This window comes from Erinaceus europaeus, chromosome 8 (assembly GCF_950295315.1).
Source record: "Erinaceus europaeus chromosome 8, mEriEur2.1, whole genome shotgun sequence".
NCBI lineage: Eukaryota > Metazoa > Chordata > Mammalia > Eulipotyphla > Erinaceidae > Erinaceus > Erinaceus europaeus.
Genome location: NC_080169.1, coordinates 50644459 through 50667740, shown reverse-complemented (window position 1 = coordinate 50667740; position 23282 = coordinate 50644459). Strand labels below are relative to the sequence as shown.

General features: G+C 37.8%; 1 protein-coding gene across 5 annotated transcripts in view; it reads left to right on the top strand.

The window, feature by feature from the left end:
* Positions 1-23282, top strand: part of DYNC1I1 (dynein cytoplasmic 1 intermediate chain 1) — a 486729-nt gene that overhangs the window by 313238 nt on the left and 150209 nt on the right. For all 5 annotated transcript variants that reach the window (XM_060196200.1, XM_060196197.1, XM_060196195.1 and 2 more), the window contains 3 exons: positions 5669-5831; positions 7976-8075; positions 17998-18123. In XM_060196200.1, coding sequence (XP_060052183.1) covers positions 5669-5831; positions 7976-8075; positions 17998-18123 — 389 coding nt within the window. The remainder of the gene's footprint in view (positions 1-5668; positions 5832-7975; positions 8076-17997; positions 18124-23282) is intronic.

Sequence of the window (23282 nt, the reverse complement as noted above, 5' to 3'; positions counted from 1 at the left end):
GAATTAGAGATAAGAGTGGTAAGAGTGCATAAACAATAGTTATTATTTTGACTTAATCACTCATTAATGATTAAGAAAGAAAACAGAGATAACAGATATAAGAGAAGAGGAAAAACAGATTTTTTTTTTTTTGGTCACACAACAGGCATGTGACTGATTGGAGCTGGATCCTAAATTCTCTCTTCCATTGTCCAATAGCTACATCTAGATTCTGCCTAACATTGGATTAGCAGCCAATGGTCTCAAAAAAATGGGGTTTGATAAGGAACCAGAATGCTATCCTTGGTCTTCTCCTGCCACTGGTGATGCTCTCAGCTGTTCCACTTCTAGTTCAGAGCCAGCCATCACAAAGCATAGTTTGTGTTTTTTTTTTTTTTTTGCCTCCAGGGTTATAGCTGGGGCTCAGTGCCTGCACTATAAATCCACTGTTCCTGGAGGCTTTTTCTCTTTTGTTTCCCTTGTTTTTTATCATTGTTGTTGTTATTGCTGTTGTTGTTGTTGGATAGGACAGAGAGAAATTGAGAGAGATGGGGAGACAGAGAGGGGGAGAGAAAGACACCTGCCGACCTGCTTCATCACCTTTGAAGCGACCCCCTGTAGGTGGGGAGCTGGGGGCTCAAACCTGGATCCTTAAGCCAGTCTGTGCATTTCACACCATGTGCATTTAACCCATTGTGCTACTGCCCAGTCCCCCCCAAGCATAGCTTCTAAGGATCTCTTCCTCACCCCTATTCCACCCACTGACCACACGTTTGAACTCATCTGTGGCTTAGTGAGTTTCTAAAGAAATCCTGTTGTATTTTGCTGAGTTTTCAAGTTATTTTTTACTGTTTTTGCTAGTTTCACTAGAGAGCTGTTTGAAATGGTTCTTCTCCATTGCCATACTCCTATAAGTCCTCCTTCTTCCTATTCATAATATCCACATACATATGCATATATACATATATATATTTTTTTTTTACAAAAGATCACTCAAGTAGGTAAAGTGCTGTGCTTTCTTTCTGATCTTCCCTTTGTCACTTATCACCATAAAAAACCAAAGACAATATTAAATTATCTGGGGAGGCTACAAGACAGTATTGAGCATGTGTGAGTTCTTAGATTCACTGGTGCAGCATAAGAAAACATACTTAATATAATCTTCTACTAAATTTATATAAGTCAAGTATTATTAATGCCCATGTTTTGTTTTTGTATACCTTTTGCAGTTAAATTAATTCCTACCTTTTAGTGTACTGACAACATTAAAAATAATTTTCTGTACCCCTGGAATTTAAAAAAAAAGCTGCAGAAACATAACTGAGAAAATTTTGGATGTAGCCCACTATAATATGATTCTAATTTAAATTGCTTATGTTTGTATTCTTAATTTTGTGGGTTCCAATAATAAACCAATTTTTTTTCATGAAATGTGTCTACAGAGGTCTACCTCTCACAACTTTTGGTTGTAATATAATTCCATTACTTTTTACCACATTGTGACAGTACTTAACAATTTAAAAATACTAACATATGAGATGCTTTTTTTTTTATCAAATATAACTATGATCCTATTCAACTCCTAAGTTGAATAATGTTTATGACTTTTAAGGTACTTATTTGTATATGCATCTTATTACTCTCTGTGTACAAATCATGTCATTTGATCCCTGTTAGACTTCAAAGTCTAATATAAAATATTTCCTTGTTATGCTTCAATAGCAATTTGATTTCAAGCCAAACATCGTATTGTCAAATATAATATCTGGAGAAGCTACTGCTTCACTTATCTGAACTTGGACTCTTCAAATACACTTTGATCAGCCATTTATGTTTCTCTTAGAGAAGAAGTTGTATGTCTTGAAAGCTGAGATCAAAGTGACAATGAGCTACAGGCAAGAAAAAATTGGAGAAAATTACACAGATACTAGTTTTTATTTAAGGTAATAGAGCTCTAAAGAAAGGTATAGGGGAAATAGAAGTAGTTCAGAAAATACAGAATAGAAATATTTTAAAGTAATGAAAGGAAAAAATTATATTTCTTTGCTTAATTTCAAATGTGTCCCAAGTCATGCATCAAAAGTAAACAAGGCTGAGCAGGGCCCTTAAAATATGACATTTTCCTTAACCTTATAGCATCCTTGTTCATGAAGTTTATTTATTTATTTAATAGTACTAACTAAAATTAAATGAGCCTAACATTTTGAAGGAATTTTTTTTTATTCCTGTTAGCTAGTTACATTTAGTAGTTCTACTATTTTCCTGAACTTACACAAGGGTGAAAAAATAAATGCCTAATCTATGAGATTTTTAGAAAGTAAACTAATAAATTAATCCTAAATACTAATTATTGAATGTTTAGGTATTTGCCTGGTATATTTACCTTTAACCATAAAATGAGACTTAAAGTAGAGGTATCACTGCCACATATTAAAGATAAAGCTGCTAGTCAAAGGACATCAGTTGATTTAAGAATCAAAACATGTGGCAAAGCACATGTTTGACTCCAGGTATATTTTCATAGAGTTCTTTTTTATATTTATAGTCTACATATTGCCAGCCTCACTGCTTCTCAGACTAGTGGTTGAGCAACATTGTTGAGCAGAAGTTGAAGGGGATACTTGGAAAGTTTCAATACACAATGGCACCTCTAGGACTCTGAATACATGACCAGAAGACATGTTTCTAGTTATATTGAGGGCTTCTAAGAACTCTGGGATAGACTGTTTTGAAGATCTTCTGCTGTAGTGGATCAGTCAGTTTTATTACCTAGGAAGATTTATTCAAGGTAAGAATCAACTACATCAGAATTATTTTAGTTTCTCCTACAAATACTGACTTTAGGCCTCTTGTAGCATGGTCTAGGGAAGGAAGCAGAGATCAGTAGGGAAGAGATGTTATAAACATTAAAGACTAGAGAGACTGAATAATTGTTATGCAAAATATTTTAACATCTGAGGCTCTGGGGTCCCAGGTTCAATACCCAGTACCACTATAAGCCACAGTTGAGTAATGCTCTGGTTAAAAAATACATATATGAGATGGAGAACTCTGATGGTGGGAATTGTGTTGAATTGTACTCCTCTTATCTGTTGACTTCTCAGTCATAATTAAATAAAAACAAATCAAAAAAATTAAAGTTTGAGTAGCACTGCCATGACTCTGCAGAAGAGCTTCTTGATTAGGGTTCTCAGGATAATGCCTTTAAGATATTTTAAATAAAATCAAATGCTTAATCCCATAAATAAGGCATTTAAATTTTTGCAGTTATTTATGTCCAAGAAGACAGTACAACTTCTAGAGGCAATATTATGCTACTGGCAACTATACCTAAATGATTCCTACCACATAGTCATGTATAAATCAGTCCTGGCTATATGGGTGATTATAGAGATGTGTTTGGGGAAACCTATGGCTGCATAATTTCAGCAGGGCATCCATATACCTTCCTTTCATGTCTTGAACTTCATAATCTTCTGGTCCAGTTGAAAGAATAATCAATTGAATATTAGGTTAAAGTTCTTTGCAAGAGAACTGAACTGGGGTTCCTGAAGAACCATTAGGTTTCAACTGACAGTTTCAGGTCCTGAAGGCTTCTCAGTCTGAAGGATTTCTTAATCCTGCCTTTAGTTTCATTTATTGTCTGCTACTGAATAAACAGCTTGTGTAACCTAACCATGAATCTAAAGTGAGCTTTCTGTCACTATGACATACTGCTAGTAATTTTATCTCTCTTTACCTTATTTTGTTCAAATTTAGTTTGATGAAAGTAGTCGTAACAGAAAAGTAAGATTTAATATGTATTGTGGTAGTTTATAGAGATATTTATATTTGGGGTTGGGTGGTAGTTTATAGAGATATTTATATTTGGAGTTGGGTGGTGTGTCACCCAGTAAAGCACACACTATACCATGCATAAGGACCTGTGTTTGAGACCCTGCTCCCCACCTGTAGGGGAATAAAATCATGAGTGGTGAGGCAGCTCTGCAGATGTCTTTTTCTCTGACTTTCTCCCCTCTTCTCTCAATTTTTCTTCTAGGTCTTTTTTTTTTTTTTTTTTGTCTCCAGGGTTATTGCTGGGACTTAGTACCTACACCACGAATCCACTGCTCCTGAGGGCTACTTTATTCCCTTTTGTTGCCCTTGTTTTATCGTTGTCGTGGTTGTTATTATTATTGTTGTTATTACTATGTCATTGTTGTTGGATAGGACAGAGAGAAATCAAGAGAGGAGGGAAAGACAGAGAGGGGGAGAGAAAGATAGACACCTGCAGACCTGCTTCACCGCTTGTGAAGCGAGCCTTGGGCCGGAACCGGATCCTTACTTCCGGTCTCTGCCTTTGAACCATGTGCGCTTAATGCTTAATCCGCTGCACTATGGCCTGACCTCCTCCTTTCTCAATTTTTTTTTATTATTGTTGTGGTTATTATTGTTGTTGTTGTTGGATAGGGCAGAGAGAAATGGAGAGAGGAGGGGAAGACAGAGGAGAGAAAGATAGACACCTGCAGACCTGCTTCACTGCTCGTGACACCTGCAGGTGGGGAGCCCAGTCCTCTCTCAGTTTTTATCTGTCCAATCAAATAAAATAAAAAATCCATCCAGAGCAGAGGATTTATCATGCAGGCACCGTGCCTCAGTGATATCCCTGGTAGCAATAAGGAAATAAAGTTAAAAAGAAAAAGAAAGAAAATTTTATATGTTCTGTGTTCATTAAAGGTTCAAGATATTTTTGGGGAAATTGAGTTTTCTAAGGTATATTTCTATTTTCAAGAGAGATGTATATGACATTCTGTCAGCTCTGTCAACTAACCATTTAAAATATAATGAATTTGCTAATAGAATAAGAAAAGTTCCTATCTGGATAATTTTAGGGATGATTTATCTTAATTACCTAATATTTTCATGTTGTGGTATGTAACATTCATAGTTCTATAGAATATCTTATGACATGTTCCTTGAACTGTTTTAAATTTCAGTTTTAAAGAAAATAACATCCCCAAACTGATTTCAAATATATATATATATGTACATAGATATGTTGTCAGCTCTTCAAAACAGGCATTAAGTCAGAGAAAACAATTGTCTTGTCATTCCTTTAAAAAGTAATCTTCATCAGAACTCTAGAAATGAATCAGCAATCCTTTTCCTAGGGATTTACCTAGGGAAAACAAAAACACCTCTCTGAAAAAAACCTGTGCACAGTAATGTTGATAGCAGTACAGTTTGTAATAGCCCAAACTTGGAAGCAACCCAGATGCCCAACAACAAATGAATAGCTAAGAAAGTTCTGGTATATATACATACATATGTTAAATGAGATAAGCCGATCAACTCCAAATTATTTCACTAATACGTGGAATTGAAGAATAAAGGATAGTAACAGAGAGCACAAAGTGAAAATTAGACTGGATGTGGCATATTGCACCAAAGCAAGGGACTCTTTGAAGGGAAAGAAGGAAAGAAAGGGTCAAGATGAAGGGATACTGAGACCCTGATGTGTCTCCTAAACACCAATCAAGGGGAGATAAGAGGCTGTGTCTAAGTGTTAAAGACTATATATTGTAAACTATTACCCCCAGTAATATTTAAAATAACAATAAAAAACAATCTTTTTCAAGGATGAGTTCTTCTTAAAAATGTTTTAATCATATTTTTTTTTCTTTCCAAACTATCTCTTTTATATAAAAAGCCCCTCCACGGGAACTGACAGAGGAAGAAAAACAGCAGATCCTTCATTCAGAAGAATTTCTCATCTTTTTTGATCGGACAGTAAGGGTCATTGAAAGAGCGCTGGCAGAAGACTCAGACATCTTCTTTGACTATAGTGGTCGAGAATTAGAGGAAAAAGATGGGTTAGTTTCTTGTGTGCATTAAAAAAAAATACTATGATAATTTATTTGCTGATTCTGAATTAATTTATGTATTGAATAGGCAAATCCTAACCACAGCATATCAGAAGAGGCTGAAATTGCAGGACTGATCTCACTGGATAGCTTTGACTAAGAGCTTTAGTTATAACTTCTGGCTTAGAGTATCCTGTAATTATCATATGCTTCCATGAAATGCTTTTGAACTTGGTACTTGAAGTTAACAGTCCAGGTGATAAGAGACTGTAAGAGCCATGAATATTATTCTCTGAGAAAAAAAACAAAACTCTTATAGAATAGTAGAATATTTGTGTTATATCCGGTAGATCTACTTTGAGACAATGAAAAATGCTAACTGATGTAGAACAGAAACAGGAAATTTTCCCACTTTTTTGATGCCTTGATATTGTGTGTGTATATATATATATATATACACACACAATATCAAGATAAAGATATTTTCTAAAAGATATATATATATCTTTTAGAAAAAATGTGCAAGGATACAGCCATAGTTAAAAACAAAAAAGCTAATTGAAAAGAAACTGATGCCCACCCAAATGACTTTCACTGTGACTGCAACACATATATTGTAAACCAAAGTGGCTATCACCATCATCAAGAGAATAATAAGAGGTACAAGTTTTTTTTTCTAAATGAAATCATGTAATACTTTTATTAGATTTTTTAAATATTTATTTATTTATTCCCTTTTGTTGTCCTTGTTATTTTATTGTTGTAGTTATTGTTGTTGTTATTGATGTCATTGTTGTTGGATAAGACAGAGAGAAATGGAGAGAGGAGGGGAAGACAGAGAGGGGGAGAGAAAGATAGACACCTGCAGACCTGCTTCACCGCTTGTGAAGTGACTCCCTTGCAGGTGGGGAGCCGGGGGCTCGAACCGGGATCTGTATGTCATGTGTGCTTAACCCAATGTGCTACCTACCGCCTGACTCCCACTTTACAAGTTTTGAAAATATTTATATTTATTTTGGTCAAGAACAGTTTATAAAGGTGACATAACCTTTTTTCATCAGCCCTCACTTTGTACAATTTGTAAAATTCATACACATTCTCATAGAACAATAATATCATTATTGAATACCCGCCAAAATATGAAAATTATTCTAGGTTCCTGGCAGTTACTCAGATTCCTGAACCTCTTTCTGAGTTTTCAGTGTTGTCACTGAGGCTGTGTTAACAAAAAAAAAAAAAGTATTAAATTAGCTGCAGACAGTCCTAATAATTAGTCTGAAGCTACGTCACCCAGTCTAAATGAGAGCTAATAGAGAATGATGCAGGATGTGAAGTAATAGAATAAATCAAAGAATGGGGAAAAGGTGAAGTAGAAGGACTTCATGAACCCAAACTCAAGTAACTTAGGGAGTTGGGGTTTTTTTTTTGTTTATTTGTTTTGTTTTGTTTTGTTTTTTATTGTAGATCTAATAAATGCTGGCATAGAACAGACATTATTTAATTTAAACACTCATTCTGACATCAGATAAATGGTAAATGCAGGATTCTTCGAGGTTTTGTGATCAGTTGAATACCAGCCAAATAAACAGTGAAAATGAATTTTTCCTAGACTCAGATTTTGTTTCAGTCTTTGTTGAGTATCAAATATATTTGATGAATCTTGTGTTTTCCACCATGCCTGTATCATGGCCAAACTTACACTAGATATTGTTATTGTGCAGGGAACTATCCACTATAGACAATCTGAGCTCACAAGTACATAGAAACATGGATATCATCTCTGGTCTATGACTAGATAGGATGCCATTGATGTCAAAGAATTTCCAAGTGTTCTGTGCTCCATTGATAGCTGGGACAACTCTATAAATTCTGCTTTGAGATCAAACTTACTGGGAGTATGAGTATGATTTAGGAACCTGAAATGTATTTAATACAATTTATGGAAGACCTTTCTAGGACAGGTCACAGAGATCTTTGCATTAAGGAGACCATCTTTGGTTTATTTGCTTATTTACTTATGATCAAATTACTGCTTTGGCTTCAGAGAATATAATGTACTATATTATTGCAATCACATTCTTTCTGTATGAGCAACATAGAAATAAAGTCCCACTTTCAAGTAACATCTGTATTTGATTTTTAAACTTTTCTAGGGATGTCCAGGCTGGAGCCAACCTTTCTTTCAACCGTCAATTCTATGATGAACATTGGTCTAAGCATCGGGTAGTCACTTGTATGGACTGGTCTCTCCAGGTAAGAATTATTGTTGGGATGGAACAGATTAGTCATGTGATTTCATGATATTTGTATGAAAAAGTGGAATTATTCCAATACTATATATATATATGCTCTAACCTACAATTTGCTTCTAAGTCTGTTGCTTTTTGTGAAGCAATCCCCCTGCAGGTGGGGAGCCTTGGGCTTGAACTGGGACGCTTACTCTGGTCCTTGCACTTTGCACCATGTGTGTTTAACCCGCTGGGCTACCCCCTGCCTCCCCCCCCCCCATTTTTTTCTGTTTCTCTTTTCCTTCCTGTCTCTAGCACCCACACTCACTGGACAAAAGTGTTTCTGAGAGTGGTGGAATTGGGAGTGGGCACTGGTGTACCCAGTTGATTGCACACATTACCATGTGCAAGTACCTGGATTGGAGCCCCCACACCCTATCTGCAGGGGGACACTTCATAAGTGCTGAAGCAGGTCTGCAGGTGTCTTTCTCCCTTTCTAATTCTCCCTCCCCTCTCAATCTCTCTCTGTCCAAACAAATAATAAAAAATAGAAAGAGGGGGAAATGGCCATCAAGAGCAGTAGATTTATAGCGCTGGTACCAAGCCCTAGTGATAACCCTGGTGGCAAGAAAAGAAAAGAAAAAATAACAGAAAGAGTAATAGAATGGCACAGATGTTTGGCCCCAGCAAAGCCCTGATATAAAACAAAAAATTAAGGGGCCAGGCAGTGACACCTCATAGAGCACACACATTACCAAGGACCCAGCGTTAAGCCCCTGTCCACACCTGCAAGGAGGAAAGCCTCTCCAGTGGTGAGGTAGTGCTACTTCTTGGTCTCTCTCCCTCTTTACAACCCCTTTCTCTCTCAGTTTCTGACTCTTATCAAAAATAAAAAAGTAAGAGAAAAAAGAAAATAAGTGGCTGCTGGGAGCAATAGATATTTTGTGCAGGCACCAAGCTCCAGTGATAATCATGGTAGCTTAACTGATTAAAATTTTTAAAATTTTAAAGTCTCTATCATCTTTAATAAGGAGAAAAATCATAAATTTTACCAAAAGTCAATTTTTTTTTTTGCATCACTAGCTCAACTAGTTGACAATTTGGCTGTTAGTCAGTAGTCAGATGGTGTGCACAAGGGCACACAGCTATGAAGTTTAGTTTTTGCAAGAACAGGATTTGAACCCAGGTAGTTCCTGATCACCATGTTATGTTCCTTCCTTAATGGCAATCATATTAAATAATAATTAGGGAGATAAAAATTTTCAGTCCTGGTATTTATGCACAGCATAACTTGTGCTTTCTTTTAGTCTAAGCTTTTATTGAGAATAGTGCCCAGGGCTAGCTTTTGTTTCTTAGGTGCGAAGCATTGTGCCAACTGCTCTAAAGGCATTATTTCATTTCATCCTCACATCAGTGATATCAGGCAGTCATTTTTACTGTTTCCATTTTAAATAAAGAAATTGAGGTTCATAGAAACTAAGTAATATGCTGAAATTTCCTCAGTTTAGATGTGGCAGGACATTTGAACCCAAGTCCGTTAGCAATTAAAGTCATATGCCCTTCAACATTCTTCTACAAAGGCTTTATGAATCCTGAACTAAGAGCAGTTGTAAACACCAAGTGACATGGGTCAAATAGCAAGTCCTTTCAGAGTTCAGTGAGGCTGGAATCTAGTTCTGTTCAAACAGGGCTTCTTGGAAGTCTGAGATTTAGACAAAAGGATGGAAGGAGAATAATTCCTAGGCAGAGCATTAAGAGACCATGTGAAGAGCCCCATTTAATCCTACTAGAGAACAGGAGCACTGAAGAGGAGTGTAATCCCCCATAGCCAAATTGTCATCAAACACCAAGTGGGTGAGTGTTCACTCCTCTTGAATCTCCTTTCACATCCAAACAACAGAGCATGCAGTGCATGATCGTGCAAAGACTAACACAAACAGGGTTTGCCCTGCCACTTCCCACCAGTGTGTGGGTGGTCTGTGAGCATGCTTGGGTATATGCAGAAATCAGATCCAAACCGGAGGAAACACTTAGCTCTGCTTGTTCACTTGTTCGGAGTCTAGAAATTACACAGGAACCTTATCTGACAAATTCCTCAAAGGCAACTTTTACTGTGCTCCCGGGTCAACTGATAATGTTCCCCAAGGAAGTGGCAAGGCTGGCAGGAGTGTGGTTGGTTCCTGCCTGGCCTCAACATGTGGTGGGCAATATGTTGCCCATAGACAGAGTGATTCCACAAAGCATCCCTGTGATGCTTTCATTGCAGGAAGTGAAACTGTAAAGGTAGAAACTCTACCACAGATAGACCACAACTTCCCACCCACTCTGCACATTTTCCATAATCCATGGGGAGAAGATTTCCAGTTCTGAAAAACATATTTTTATGGAGCATGAGGAAACATATGTGGAATCTTTCACCCTTGCATCATAACTCTGTGGGGTTCAAAGTACCAGGTTTACATACTTGTAAAATGAGGATATTTTCTGAATGTATCTAAATCCAATCCGAAGCTATTACTAATAGAAGAGTAGGGTCACTAGTTTAGAATCTAGTAGAGGCATGTATGCTTAGGATGATTACCTGAGTGGGACAGAATGGAACAGAGAAAAGAAAAGGAAACTAGGAGGTTGCTGCATAGTTTTGCTTTGATCTCCTGGGCATCTTGAATAAGAGCACTTTAGCTTTGAAATATTTACAAAATATTTACCTGTCATTTTCCCCTGAAAGAAATATGAACATATGAACAATTATGTCCATTCTGACATTCATTGGACAATCATACTATGTACCACATTACAGATTTTCCAGACTCATGATCCAAACTCCCACTATATATACTCCTGTCATATGTAAATTACACTCTCCAATTTTACAGTCTTCTAAGATATAAACCCTAATAATGTTTGACAGTTTGTTTGGTCTTCATCCAAGTCAATCAAATTTATAGTAACAAAAAGATTCCAATTAACACCAGTTTGAAGTCACTTGCATGTAGATTTGATACCTACAGTATGTCATGCCCCCAAACTTACTTATATTATACTTACCATAATCTGCCTAATAACCTATACTGTTGAATCATTATAGATATGCTCCAATATTACCTTGGGTACCAACTTCTTATTCACAAAATGATGGTATCAGTAGTTGGCTCACGTATGTATTGAGTTATTAAACAAATTGATGCATTTAAAGAGATTCAAATGTTTGAAAGTGTCTGTAACTGTTTAATACTCAATAAATGCAGTGAGAGTAGTAGCAGTTGTACAATATGACTCCTGATGCCCACAGTTAAGTTTGCAATTATTGGCCTGTATTCAGTACTTTCTGAAGATGCCCTAGGACATTTCTGGCCCTCATGTCCTGCCACCCAGACAAATGCTACAACCTGACAACCTCAGTGATGTGTTTGTTTTTCTTTTTCCACTGCTCTAGTTACGATTTGCCTGTGAATGGTTTAGGCAAAGGGGGATTTAATGTTAGAGTATCACTAGGCTATATTGTTGAGGGTGAACAAGTGAAAACTTAGGAAGAATAGAAATCTAGGCAGCTTGAGGGAACTTGTCTGTAGAATATGACCATAACCTGGCTTTGCCAGCTCACAGGTTGTGTATTAGTTCAAATATCAATATATTCCAGTCAAGAGTATTGAGTATGATTGTCCCAGCTGGGTTCAGTACCACTTCTGCAACGAGTCACTTTTCCTTGGGAAGTTAGCCATGTTAGTATTAGTAAAATCATGTTAGTATTGAGATCATTTCCACAGTTGGGGAAAATACTGTGAACTATGAAGATATCCTACCTCCTGTACTCTTACTCTTATTTGTACCCACGTTCATATATCTCATCTGGTAAGATCCAACTCAAGAATTTTTTTCCGGGCGGGGTAGATAGCATAATGGTTCTTCTTCTAGCATTTGCCCTTCTTCCGTAGCCAGTCAACAGCATCAGGTTGAGCCTGATGTAAAGTTTCGAGACCTCCTTTGAATCTGGAGAGGTGGCAGTCGTTGACTATGTGGGTCATAGTCTGTCTGGAGCCGCAGGGGCAGTTCGGGTCGTCTCTGGCTCCCCAGCGATGGAACATAGCGGCGCACTGGCCATGGCCTGTTCGATAGCGATTAAGGAGGGCCCAATCATAACGTGCTAGGTCAAAGCCGGGTTGACGCTTGCAGGGGTCTGTGATGAGGTGTTTGTTCTTTACCTCAGCTGACTGCCAACTCTGTTTCCAAGAGACTGAAACAGAGAAGTTCAGTGTAGGCGTAGGGGACCAGATTGGGTGACGAAACGTCAAGCGTTGAACAGGGTGGGCGAAGATATCCGCATATATTGGCAGGTCCAGTCGAGCGTAGACGTGGGAAATGAACTTAGATGATGCCGCATCCCGATGAATATCTGGCGGGGCGATGTTGCTAAGAACTGGCAGCCATGGAACCGGGGTGGAACGGATTATCCTCATGGAGGAATATAATTTGGAATCGACCAAGTGGACATGGGGGCTACGGAACCATACTGGGGCACAGTATTCTGCAGTGGAATAGCATAATGCCAGAGATGATGATCGTAGTGTGGAAGCGCTCGCGCCCCATGAGGAGCTGGCCGGTCTTGCAATGATGTTATTCCTCGCGCATAACGGTTATGCAAACAGACTCTCATGCCTGAGGCTCCAAAGTCCCAGGTTCAATCCCCCGCACCACCATAAGCCAGAGCTGAGCAGTGCTCTGGTGTTTCTGTCTCTCTCTCCCTCTGCATATCTCTCAAAAATAAAATAAGTAAAATATTTTAAAAAAAAAGATTTTTGGGGGGAGTCGTATGGTAGTGCAGCAGGTTAAGCACACATGGTGCAAAGCACAAGGACCATTGTAAGAATCCTGGTTCAAGCCCCAGGCTCCCCGCCTGCAGGGGAGTTGCTTCTTTCTCTCTCCCTCTCTGTCTTCCCCTCCTCTTTCCATTTCTCTCTGTTCTATCTAACAATGACGACATCAATAACAACAATAGTAACTACTACAACAACAACAAAAGACAAGGGCAAAAAAAGAGAAAATAAATATGAAAAAAAAATTTTAAGAATTTTTTTCCCAAGAATTTTTTTTTCTTCAGAAGTCCTTTCCAATTTCTGTTCCTCCCATACCTGCCTTTGACTAAAATGGTTATTTCTTCTCTGTCCTTCCTTAGAGACTTAAATCTTCATCTTAGTACACTTCACATTCTGTTGTTTTATTTATGCTGTAGTTATTTGTAGATGTGTTTTATTCCTCCTGCATAACTGTAAGTTCTTGTAGAGAAAAACATGCTGCTGACATTTCTGTTCCACATTCCACCTGGCATGGTGCCTAGGGGCATTTGACACATGCCACAGTGCACTGAAAGGAATGCAGCTTTTGAAGTCAAAGCAATTTCAAGTAGAGTTCTCACTTCATCACTTATTAGCAACATAACTTGAAATAAGTCCCTTACTGCGAGATCCTTGTTAGGTTTTTTTCTTTTTTGTTTCTTTATTTTTGGGTAGAAAGAAGAAAATGGTTGTTTACTTTTAAAGATTAGAAAGGTGAGATGAGTTGACCTGACACAGTGTTTGGCACATAATGGAAACTAAAATCATGTTAACTTCTTCCTCTCTGATAAACGCCAAATTTTATTGTTTTATTTCTCTGTGAGATTTGTTGAGAACCAGAAAGATAGCTAGCTCACTGTATAGGTGGCCTGCATTGTCATGTCCAGGACCCAGATTTGAGTCCTGGAAGCATATAGAAGCTTCTCTAGCAATATCATAAGCTTTCGTGCTGTAGTGTCCCCCCACACACACACACTCTTTGTTTCTCTGTCTCCGTCTCTGTCTTTCTAGCTAATGAAAATAATGTCCATCCATAAACACTCAAGTCAAATATCTGCAGATCCTCACCACCAAATATATATATGTAGAAAGAGAGAGAGAACCAATCTTGAGTAATTGGGTAGCTTAGTCTAGGAGCAGTGATAGACTTTATAATTGTTCATACTTTCTTTAAAATAATAATTTTAACATTTCAGGGTTAAATAACTATCTGGGTATTTACTTTTCATTGGAGAAGAAAATATGACTATTCATGTTCAAAATGCAATAGAAAAAAAGAGGAGACCTTGAAATCATAAAAAACTTGCAAAAGATAAAAGTTAAATCAGTATCTTTAAGACTTCTGATCCTTGCCATGCAAATTACACTAAAGGCATTTCACTGGTGTTTTAAAGTTAAGCCATTTAAAAATATTTTAATGGAAAAAAGAAAAACTGCAAGTTGGAGCCAAAGATGAGACCCAGATGTGAAGCTGTGGGGTATTATCCCAGACACATCTGGCTGCTCATTGGCCACTATGTTGTGATATAGTGATGTTGATGTTTATAAAGTGTCGTTTTCACATGTGACATAGTTAAACTTCAGATGGACTGTCTGGAGACTTCTGTGTTTATCTGGATGTTAATTTTTGAACAGGCTTTGAATCAAAGGCCTTTCTTAATAAGCCTTTGATTCTTCCGCTGAGGAGTGTTTTCTAATAAAGAATGATTACTTCCCCTGGTGGCCACATACATGTGTTATCACTGTAAGCTCATTCATATGCCCTCTGTAGCAATCAGCAAGTTGTTACTCTGCAGCTTTTTATGCTGAAGGAACTGAAACAATGAATAATACTACGTAGAAGAATTAAGTTTAATTTTTTAATTTTTTATTTGTAAAAAGGAAACATCAACTAAATCATAGGATAAGAGAGGTACAACTTCACACAATTCCCACCACCAGAACTCTGTATCCCATCCCCTCCCCTGATAGCTTTCCTATTCTTTATCCCTCAGGGAGTATGGACACAAGGTCATTGTGGGATACAGAGGGTGGAAGGTCTGGCTTCTGTAATTGCTTCCTCGCTGAACATGGGCGTTGACAGGTCGATCCATACTCCCAGCCTGTCTCTCTCCTTCCCTAGTGGGGTGGGGCTCTGGGGAATCAGAGCTCCAGGACACATTGGTGGGGTTGGCTGTCCAGGGAGGTCTGGTCGGCATCATGCTAGCATCTGGAACCTGGTAGTTGAAAATAGAGTTAACGTACAAAGCCAAACAATTTGTTGACCAGTCATGGACCTAAAGGCTGGAATAGTGCAGATGAAGAGTTGGGGATTCCTCCATTTTGTAGATAGCTAGTAGGCATATTTTAGTTATATTCCAAAGAGACTGTGCCTATACTAGTTTTGTTGTTGTTGTTGTTGTTTTTCCCCTGAGCCTGAAATCTGATTACCGGTCATTTCTATCAGGAACAACAAAATAGACCCTGTTTGTGGGCCCCCATAGGACCTTGCCCTTAACTTGGATTAACAAAGGTAGAGAATGTTCCATCCTCCCTTCCGAGGATGGACAACATACTCTGTGCTACACCTGAGGAAGATGGGTTGATATTGGGGCAGCTTGGAATGTTCCTACTCATGACCACAAAATGTGAGCTCAGATCTACAGGGATGCAGAGGTCACATAGGCCCCTAAGCTGAATATGGGCCCCAGATCACATCAAGTTTAATAATTTTATAGGTAAAGAGTGATATTTAAATTTATAAAGTCAGTAACAGTTACATAGTGAAAATGAAGGGAAAAATAAAATTATCTTAGAAAAGGAGCAATATAATGCCAGATATATTTTGAATGGGCTACCTTATGGGAATCCCGAGCAGGGATGGCAGTTTCATGAAATGAATTCTAGCTCATAAATACATCCCATGCGATTCAACTTCAATTCATCTAATAACACTCAGCATAGCGCTCATTTAAGGTGACTTAAGTATTTCAGATTTCTTGTTATTTTACAAGTTGTGTTTCCTGCGATTATTTTTAATGATTATAATTATTATTTTGTAAATATTCTTCATTTTTTATTGGAAGGATTAATGGTTTGCAGTAAATACAGTTTTTGACAAATGTGTAAAATTTCTCAATTTTCTGCAAAACACTTAACTATCAGATATTTAGAGGGAAATACTGGCAGAACTCTTTTACATCTAAGTTTTATAGGCATCCTCAATAACTCAAATCCAGCTGAAAGGAAGAAGACAAAAATAAACCAAAGGTTGGTAGTACACCAAATTAAAAAGCTTTTGTACAAAAAAGGAGACTACAATACAAAGAGGCTCCTTAAGGAATGAATTGACATTATTTGACAATTAAGGATCAAATATTAGGTCTTTCCTTTGTGCATAATCTAACAAATTTTTATACAAATTTATCATGTACTAAAAGTTAGTAGCCTTACATTCAGAGTCAGTAAAAGCAAATCCCCACAGTTGAAGAGCTTAATCTAGTGAGACACACCAGTGGAAAAAATCATAATGAAATTTTACTAGACACTTCAATGGGGGCACATATGACAATAAGAGAGTCAAGAAGCAGAGATGGTTTAAAAGCATTAATTTGAAAGGTGTTGAAGAAGTAATGAAGCTGTTGTATGCTTTACATTGGGTAGTTCTTCCCCGCTGAGAGAATTGCATCAGTCCTGTTAATTTCGCGGGCCTGCTTGGCCCTGCCCCAAGAGTCCGAGAGTTCCTGAGTTCGAGAGTTTGAGAGTTACAGAGTAAGGGAGAGTTCCACAGTGGAAGAGTTTCAGAGGGTTCCCCAGTACGAGAGTTCCAGAGTCCCAGAGTTGGAGAGTTCCCGAGTTACAGAGTAAGAGGGAGTGCTTGTGCCGCTGCAAAGAGACAGCAGAGTTCTGTTTGGTGATTAGTTTGTCTTAGTTTGTGAATCATTGTTCCTGAATAAAGAAATACAGCTGCCCTGCCCAGCCGTTGTCTCCGCGTCTCTGTTACCCGCCCGTGAAGCCAGCCAACCCGCACAGCAAGAGCTTACGAATTTTAACAACATGAAGCATAGTATATTAAGATTTGAATGAAATTCTAATAACGAATGTGAAGTGTGTGACCTGCAGAGATTGGTAAATTAGTGCAAGGCCATTACAAGAGCAATAGAATTTGTACAGGAGTCAATGGGTTCATTTTGCTATGCATTGCATCTTTTGTATCCACAGACAGCACCGAGAAACCCCCAGTAGGCAGCCAAAGATAATAATCTACAGAAAGATAGCAAGTCTAAAGATATAAGTACAAACACTGTCAACATATTAGTGCTTACTAAATCCAATGATGTAAATGAGATCTTCCAGGGAGAATGTGCAAATAGACAAAATAAAAAGGAGGGAAGAAACAGTTCCATTTGACATATAGATCATAGTAGAAGAACCTGTATCGAATGAAAAGAGTGGTCAGGAAGAAAATCAGGAGAGAAAGATGTAATGTAAGCCATATAGGAGGAAAGAAAAAAATAAATAAATACCAGACAATGCAGAAGTGGAGTCTGTTGTTTACTGGTGATTATAGTAAACACACAGAATGATGAAGGTAGAAGCCAGATTGTAATAGGTCAAGGCAGTAAATTAGTACTAAGTGTACCCCAACTTAAAAATAAAGTATTAAGACAAGGTGTTAGTGCAGCAGGTTAAATGCAAATGGCGTGAAGTGCAAGACAGGTTAAAGATCCTGGTTCCAGCCCCCAACTCCCCACCTACAGGGGGTTTCGCTTCACAAGTGGTAAAGCAGGTCTGCAAGTGTCTATCTTTTTCTCCCCCTCTCTGTCTTTCCTTCCTCTCTCAATTTCTCTCTGTCCTATCCAGCAACAACAACAGCAGCAGCCACACCAATAACAACAATAATAACAAGGGCAACAAATTGGGGGGGAGGGGAATGGCCTCTAGGAGCAGTGGATTCATAGTGCAGGCATCAAGCCCCAGTGATAACCCTGGAGGCAAAAATAAATAAATAAATAAATAAATAAATAAATAAATAAAGTATTATTTAACATATGTAATCATGAGACTGTAGGGGGGGAAAAGTTTTCTTTGTGTTGATATCTTGGCTTAACCCATCTATGTCACTTCTCTGTTCAGTACCCTGAACTGATGGTTGCTTCTTACAACAACAATGAAGATGCTCCCCATGAACCAGATGGAGTGGCCCTGGTTTGGAACATGAAGTTTAAGAAAACCACACCAGAATATGTCTTCCACTGTCAGGTAGGAATCAGCAAAATAAAAATAACTTGCATCTCCTAATAGACCGGCTACAGCTCATGCTGCCTTATATCTGTCATTTATGGAAAGGAAGAACCAACTTTAAGAATGAAATTGTTGGCAATTTTAGAAAATTCCCCTACAGTAACTTAATGCTTCAAGAAAGTGGAAACCCTCTTCAAACTGTGAGGAAGCCTGGTTGGGGACTGTATGTCATTTTCTTTCTATTTAAAACAGTCCCCAAGAGGATGAGTTTATAGAGACCTCACACTTATGAAGAAATCCTGGTGTACCACTTCCTTTTCTTTGTGGCACCATATGTTTGCCCACCCATGTGGACATCCTCAAAGAATTACCATTTCATGTTCCCTCCTCACTCTGAAATATAGTTCAATGGGATTTCACCAATTTTAAGATTATGGATGCCATCTTGCTCTGCAAATAATTCTTCTGTAGCCAATATAAAGGAAGACTCACCACCAAGACTGAATTATTGATAAATGTAGATGTTGATTCTAATTCCCTAATGTAGAGATAATTTCCACTAGTTTAGGATGTTCAACTTCTTGTGCCTGGCTGCTGGAACATTTGTCTTCTCTTTCATTCAACACAATGCAGACTGAAACTCTCTTATACTTGCACACACCCTGCTTTGCTCTGTTGCCATGACTCTGACTAAATAACAGGCCTCTGTAGTGGCCAACATGCCAACCCTTTTATTAATGCTCTTAACCTGTGATTATGAACAGGAAAATACAAAACAAACATTCCAGCTCAGTTCTTCAAATATTACCATCCAGTAGTACTGAGTGGCAGATTACTCTAAACAAATACATCATTTGGAGAGTATAGTAAACCTGTTGCTATTTGGAAGCATAATGACCTGTTATATCTATTGAGTTGTGTATCTTTTGTACTAAAATATGTTTAGCTTTTAGAACATTATCAGATCTAATATGAGGAATAAAAGCTGCTGCAGGAATAGTCCCAGCTTCAACTTAATCGAGTGACCTCTAACTCTTCCCATGTTTTTCTAATTTACTATCTTAAAAACAACTAGAAATCTAGGTCCACATAGAAATTACTTTTATTTATTGTTCCTTTGAAATAAGAACGTTTTTCTAAGATTATCAAATTTGTCTGTCTGATATGCACTTTTTATAAACACAGAAAGACAAAATCCTAATTTCATTCAGTTTTAAAAGATTTGCTGAGTTATCAGACAAATACGAACAAGAATGTGAAATAGCAGAAGCACACTTTTAAAAGTACAATTTAAACTAGTTTAATATAACAAAAAGAAAATCTGAAATTTTGAAAAAAAAAAACCTACAGGGGTGAAAAATCTTTTTTTAGCCAAAGGTCATTTAGATATTTATAACATTATTTGTGGGCCATACAAAATTATAAATTTAAAAAATAGCACTTAATATTGCTATAAAATATTTGCAGTTCCTTTGGAAGAGCCAGGTGAAATTGCTTCACAGGCTATATATGACCCACAGGCCAGATGTTCCCCATAGTGGATCTAAGAAGCAATAAAGGGCCAGTTAAACAGCTCATTTGGATAGTCATTCTTTACCAGATGCATGACTCAGGTTCAAGCTTGGCCTCTACCACATAGAAGGAAGCTTTGGTTCTGTGGTCTCTTTCACTTTTTCTCTATCTCTGCCTTTCTGTCTCAATCTAAAAGAGAAAGGAAAAAAGAAAAAAGCAAGGGAGGGAAGCATTGTATTTTTTAGTTAATTGATAAAATATTACTACAATTTAAATTTTTGTTATATTACCTAGCCTTTTACAATAATAATTGTACATTTTTAAAGAGTTTTAAATTATTTACTTATTTATTGGATAGAGACAGAGAGGAATAGAAAAAGGAAGGAGGAGCTAAAAGAGAGAGAGAGAGATACCTGTAGCATTGCTTCACAGCTCATGTGAACCCTGAAGGTGGGGACTGGAAGATGAGTCCCGGTCTTTGTGCATGTTAACAAGTGTACTCAACTAGGTGCGCCACTGCTCAGCCTCCGCAATAACAATCTGATAAGGGGCAAGATGGTGATAGACCCAGTGGAGCACACCCATTACTACGGTCAAGGACCAAGCTCAGGCTGCTGGTCCCCACCTGCAGCATGTTAGCTTCATGAGCAATGAAGCAGTGCAGCAGGTATCTCTTCTTCTCTCTCTCTGTCTCTTCTTTTCCTTCAGGATTATCTCTGTGGCTTGGTGCCATCACTATGAATCCATTGCGCCTAGCAACTTTTTATTATTATTATTATTGGATAAGACAGAGAGAAGTTGAAAGAGAAGGGGAGATAGACAGTGAGAGAGAAAGAGAGACAACTGCAGACCTGTTTTGCCACTTGTGAAGTGTTCCCCCATGCAAGTGGAGAGCCAGGGGAGAGGGGCGGGGGCTAGAATCTGGATACTTGATCAGGTCCTTGTGCTTCAAATTATGTGCTCTTACCTGGTGTGTCACTGCCTAGCTCCCTGTTCTGTCTCTTACAACAAAATAAAGGAAGGAAGAAAGGGGAAAATTTGCCCAGAGGAACAGTGGATTCATTATGTAGGCACTGAGCCCCAGAAATAACCCTAATGGCAAAAAAAAAAAAGTTAAAAAAAAGAAAAGAAAGGAAAGGAGGGAAAAAATGACAGGTTGTAGATGTGCTTGCTCTGTAGTCACAATACTGAATAGTAAACAGTTCCAGATCAATAGGAACATAGTAGTGCTGAGTGAAGAAGCAATGTTCCAAAGTCTAAGAAAATAACTGAAATTTTAAAAACCACTTGTTTTACTCTTCAGTAGTTAACACCAATATTGACTGAGGCAAGCATCCTTTCTTTCACTTCCTAGTATCCTTTAAAAAAAAAAATTTTAAATTATCTTTACTTATTTCTTAGATAGAAACAGTGAGAAATTGAGAGTGAAGGGGGGTGATAGAGAGAGAAACACCTGCAACACTGCTTCACCACTCATGAAGCATTCTTCCTATAGGTGGGTACTGGGGCCTCGAACCTGGGTCCCTGAGCATTGTAACTTGTGTGCTCAACCAAGTGCAACACCACCCAGACCCTTTCTGGTATCTTTTACCAGGATAATTTACTAAATATTCCATTGACATTTAATTTCAGTAAATATCCTGCCATAAGACACTGACTAAAGTATCTCTTTATCTTACAAATTCCTATCTGCACTTCATCTAGTGAAGGTAGGTAAGGCTCTAAATTCCACCTAAAATTTTCACAATTAAAATAAGAAGTCTGATTCTTTTAGACACTGGGATTGTAGATGATACGTCCATAAGAAATCATGAATTCTCTTGAGTTTGAGTATAAAAGCTACTCATTTTAAGCACATATATTTTTAAAGATATTAAAATTATGATTGTGCTACTGAGATGTAAATGATAAGTACTTAACATAAATTACCCTGATATTCATGGAAGACACACTTAGAAAATTTGCCGAACACCACTATAGTACTTAGCTTCAGTTTTTAAATTAATTCTCTTGAATTTATCCAACTGTAGAATATATGACTATCTTTCAGAAGATCACCTTTTTTCAGAGAGAAAAGGGAAGAAGTGGGCAAGGCAAAAATAATTACGAAGCCGTAATGACCTTCAATGATTTAGCCAGGGTACTTCAAAGATATAGAAGACATGTTATGTATACATATATAAAATATTACATATATAATGTGCATGTACATGTGATTACATATTATAATATATTACACCTGCACACATATATAGTATAATATGCAAATATATATGGTTATAGGTAATTACATGTATGTATTACAGGTTCCATTTCTGGAATTTATGTACAAATACCTAGAAAATTAAAGTTTAATTTAGAATTGGTAAGATATTAATATGTATTTAAAGAGAGATTTAGAATCGCTACTTCAGGAAAATTACAGACTTTGCTCTTAAGCCATTCAACTGATCAAAGGAAGCCCAACCACATTATGAAAAATCTAAATGTTAATCATATTCAAAAAGTACCTTTACACTCACATTTTTTTTTACTTTATTTTTATTTTTATTATTTATTTATAAAAAGGAAACTGACAAAACCATAGGATAAGAGGGGTACAACTCCACACAATTCCCATCACCACAACTCAGTTTCACATTCCCTCCCTTGATAGTTTTCCTATTCTTTATCCCTCTGGGAGTATGGACCCAAGGTCATTGTGGGATGCAGAAGGTGGAAGGTCCAGCTAATATAATTGCTTCCCCGCTGAACATGGGCATTGATGGGTTGATCCATACTCCCAGCCTGCCTCTCTTTCCCTAGTGGGCCAGGGTTCTGGGGAATTGGAGCTTCAGGACACATTGGTGGGGTCATCTGTCCAGGAAGCCTGGTTGCCATCATGCTAGCATCTGGAACCTGGTGGCTGAAAGAAGAGTTAACATATAAAGCCAAACAAGTTGTTGACTAATTATGAACCTAAAGGCTGAAGTAGTGCAGATGAAGAGTTCAGGGTTCCTCCATTTTGTAGATAGCTAGTAGGCATATTTTAGGTAAATTCAAAAAGGGCCTGTGGCTATACTAGTTTTTTTTTTCCCCTGAGCCTGAAGTCTGATATGCAGGTGGATCCTAGTTATTGTTGGGGGAGATGATGCTATGACTGGAAAAAGGACTAGAAAGCTGGATCTGGGGAGAAAGTAGCTCCCAAATATGGGAAAGGGGTATAAATATTGTTGAAATCGTGTCTACTTAGACTTAGATATCCTCCTCACCTATTTCTTTTTTTTTTTTAATTTATTTATTTATTCCCTTTTGTTGCCCTTGTTGTTTTATTGTAGTTATTATTGTTGTCATTGTTGTTGGATAGGACAGAGAGAAATGGAGAGGGGAGGGGAAGACAGAGAGGGAGAGAGAAAGATAGACACCTGCAGACCTACTTCACCATCTGTGAAGCGACTTCCCTGCAGGTGGGGAGTCAGGGGCTTGAACTGGGATCCTTATACCAGTCCTTGCACTTTTTTTCACATGTGCTTAACCCACTGGGCTACTGCCTGACTCCCCCTCACCTATTTCTATTATACTTCCCTCACTCACTCCCAAGCTATTCTGCAAAAGCTGAATAAGGGCAGAGACTGGCATATATTAATAATGACTCTTTAGTCACTATCCAACCACCCCATCAGCTG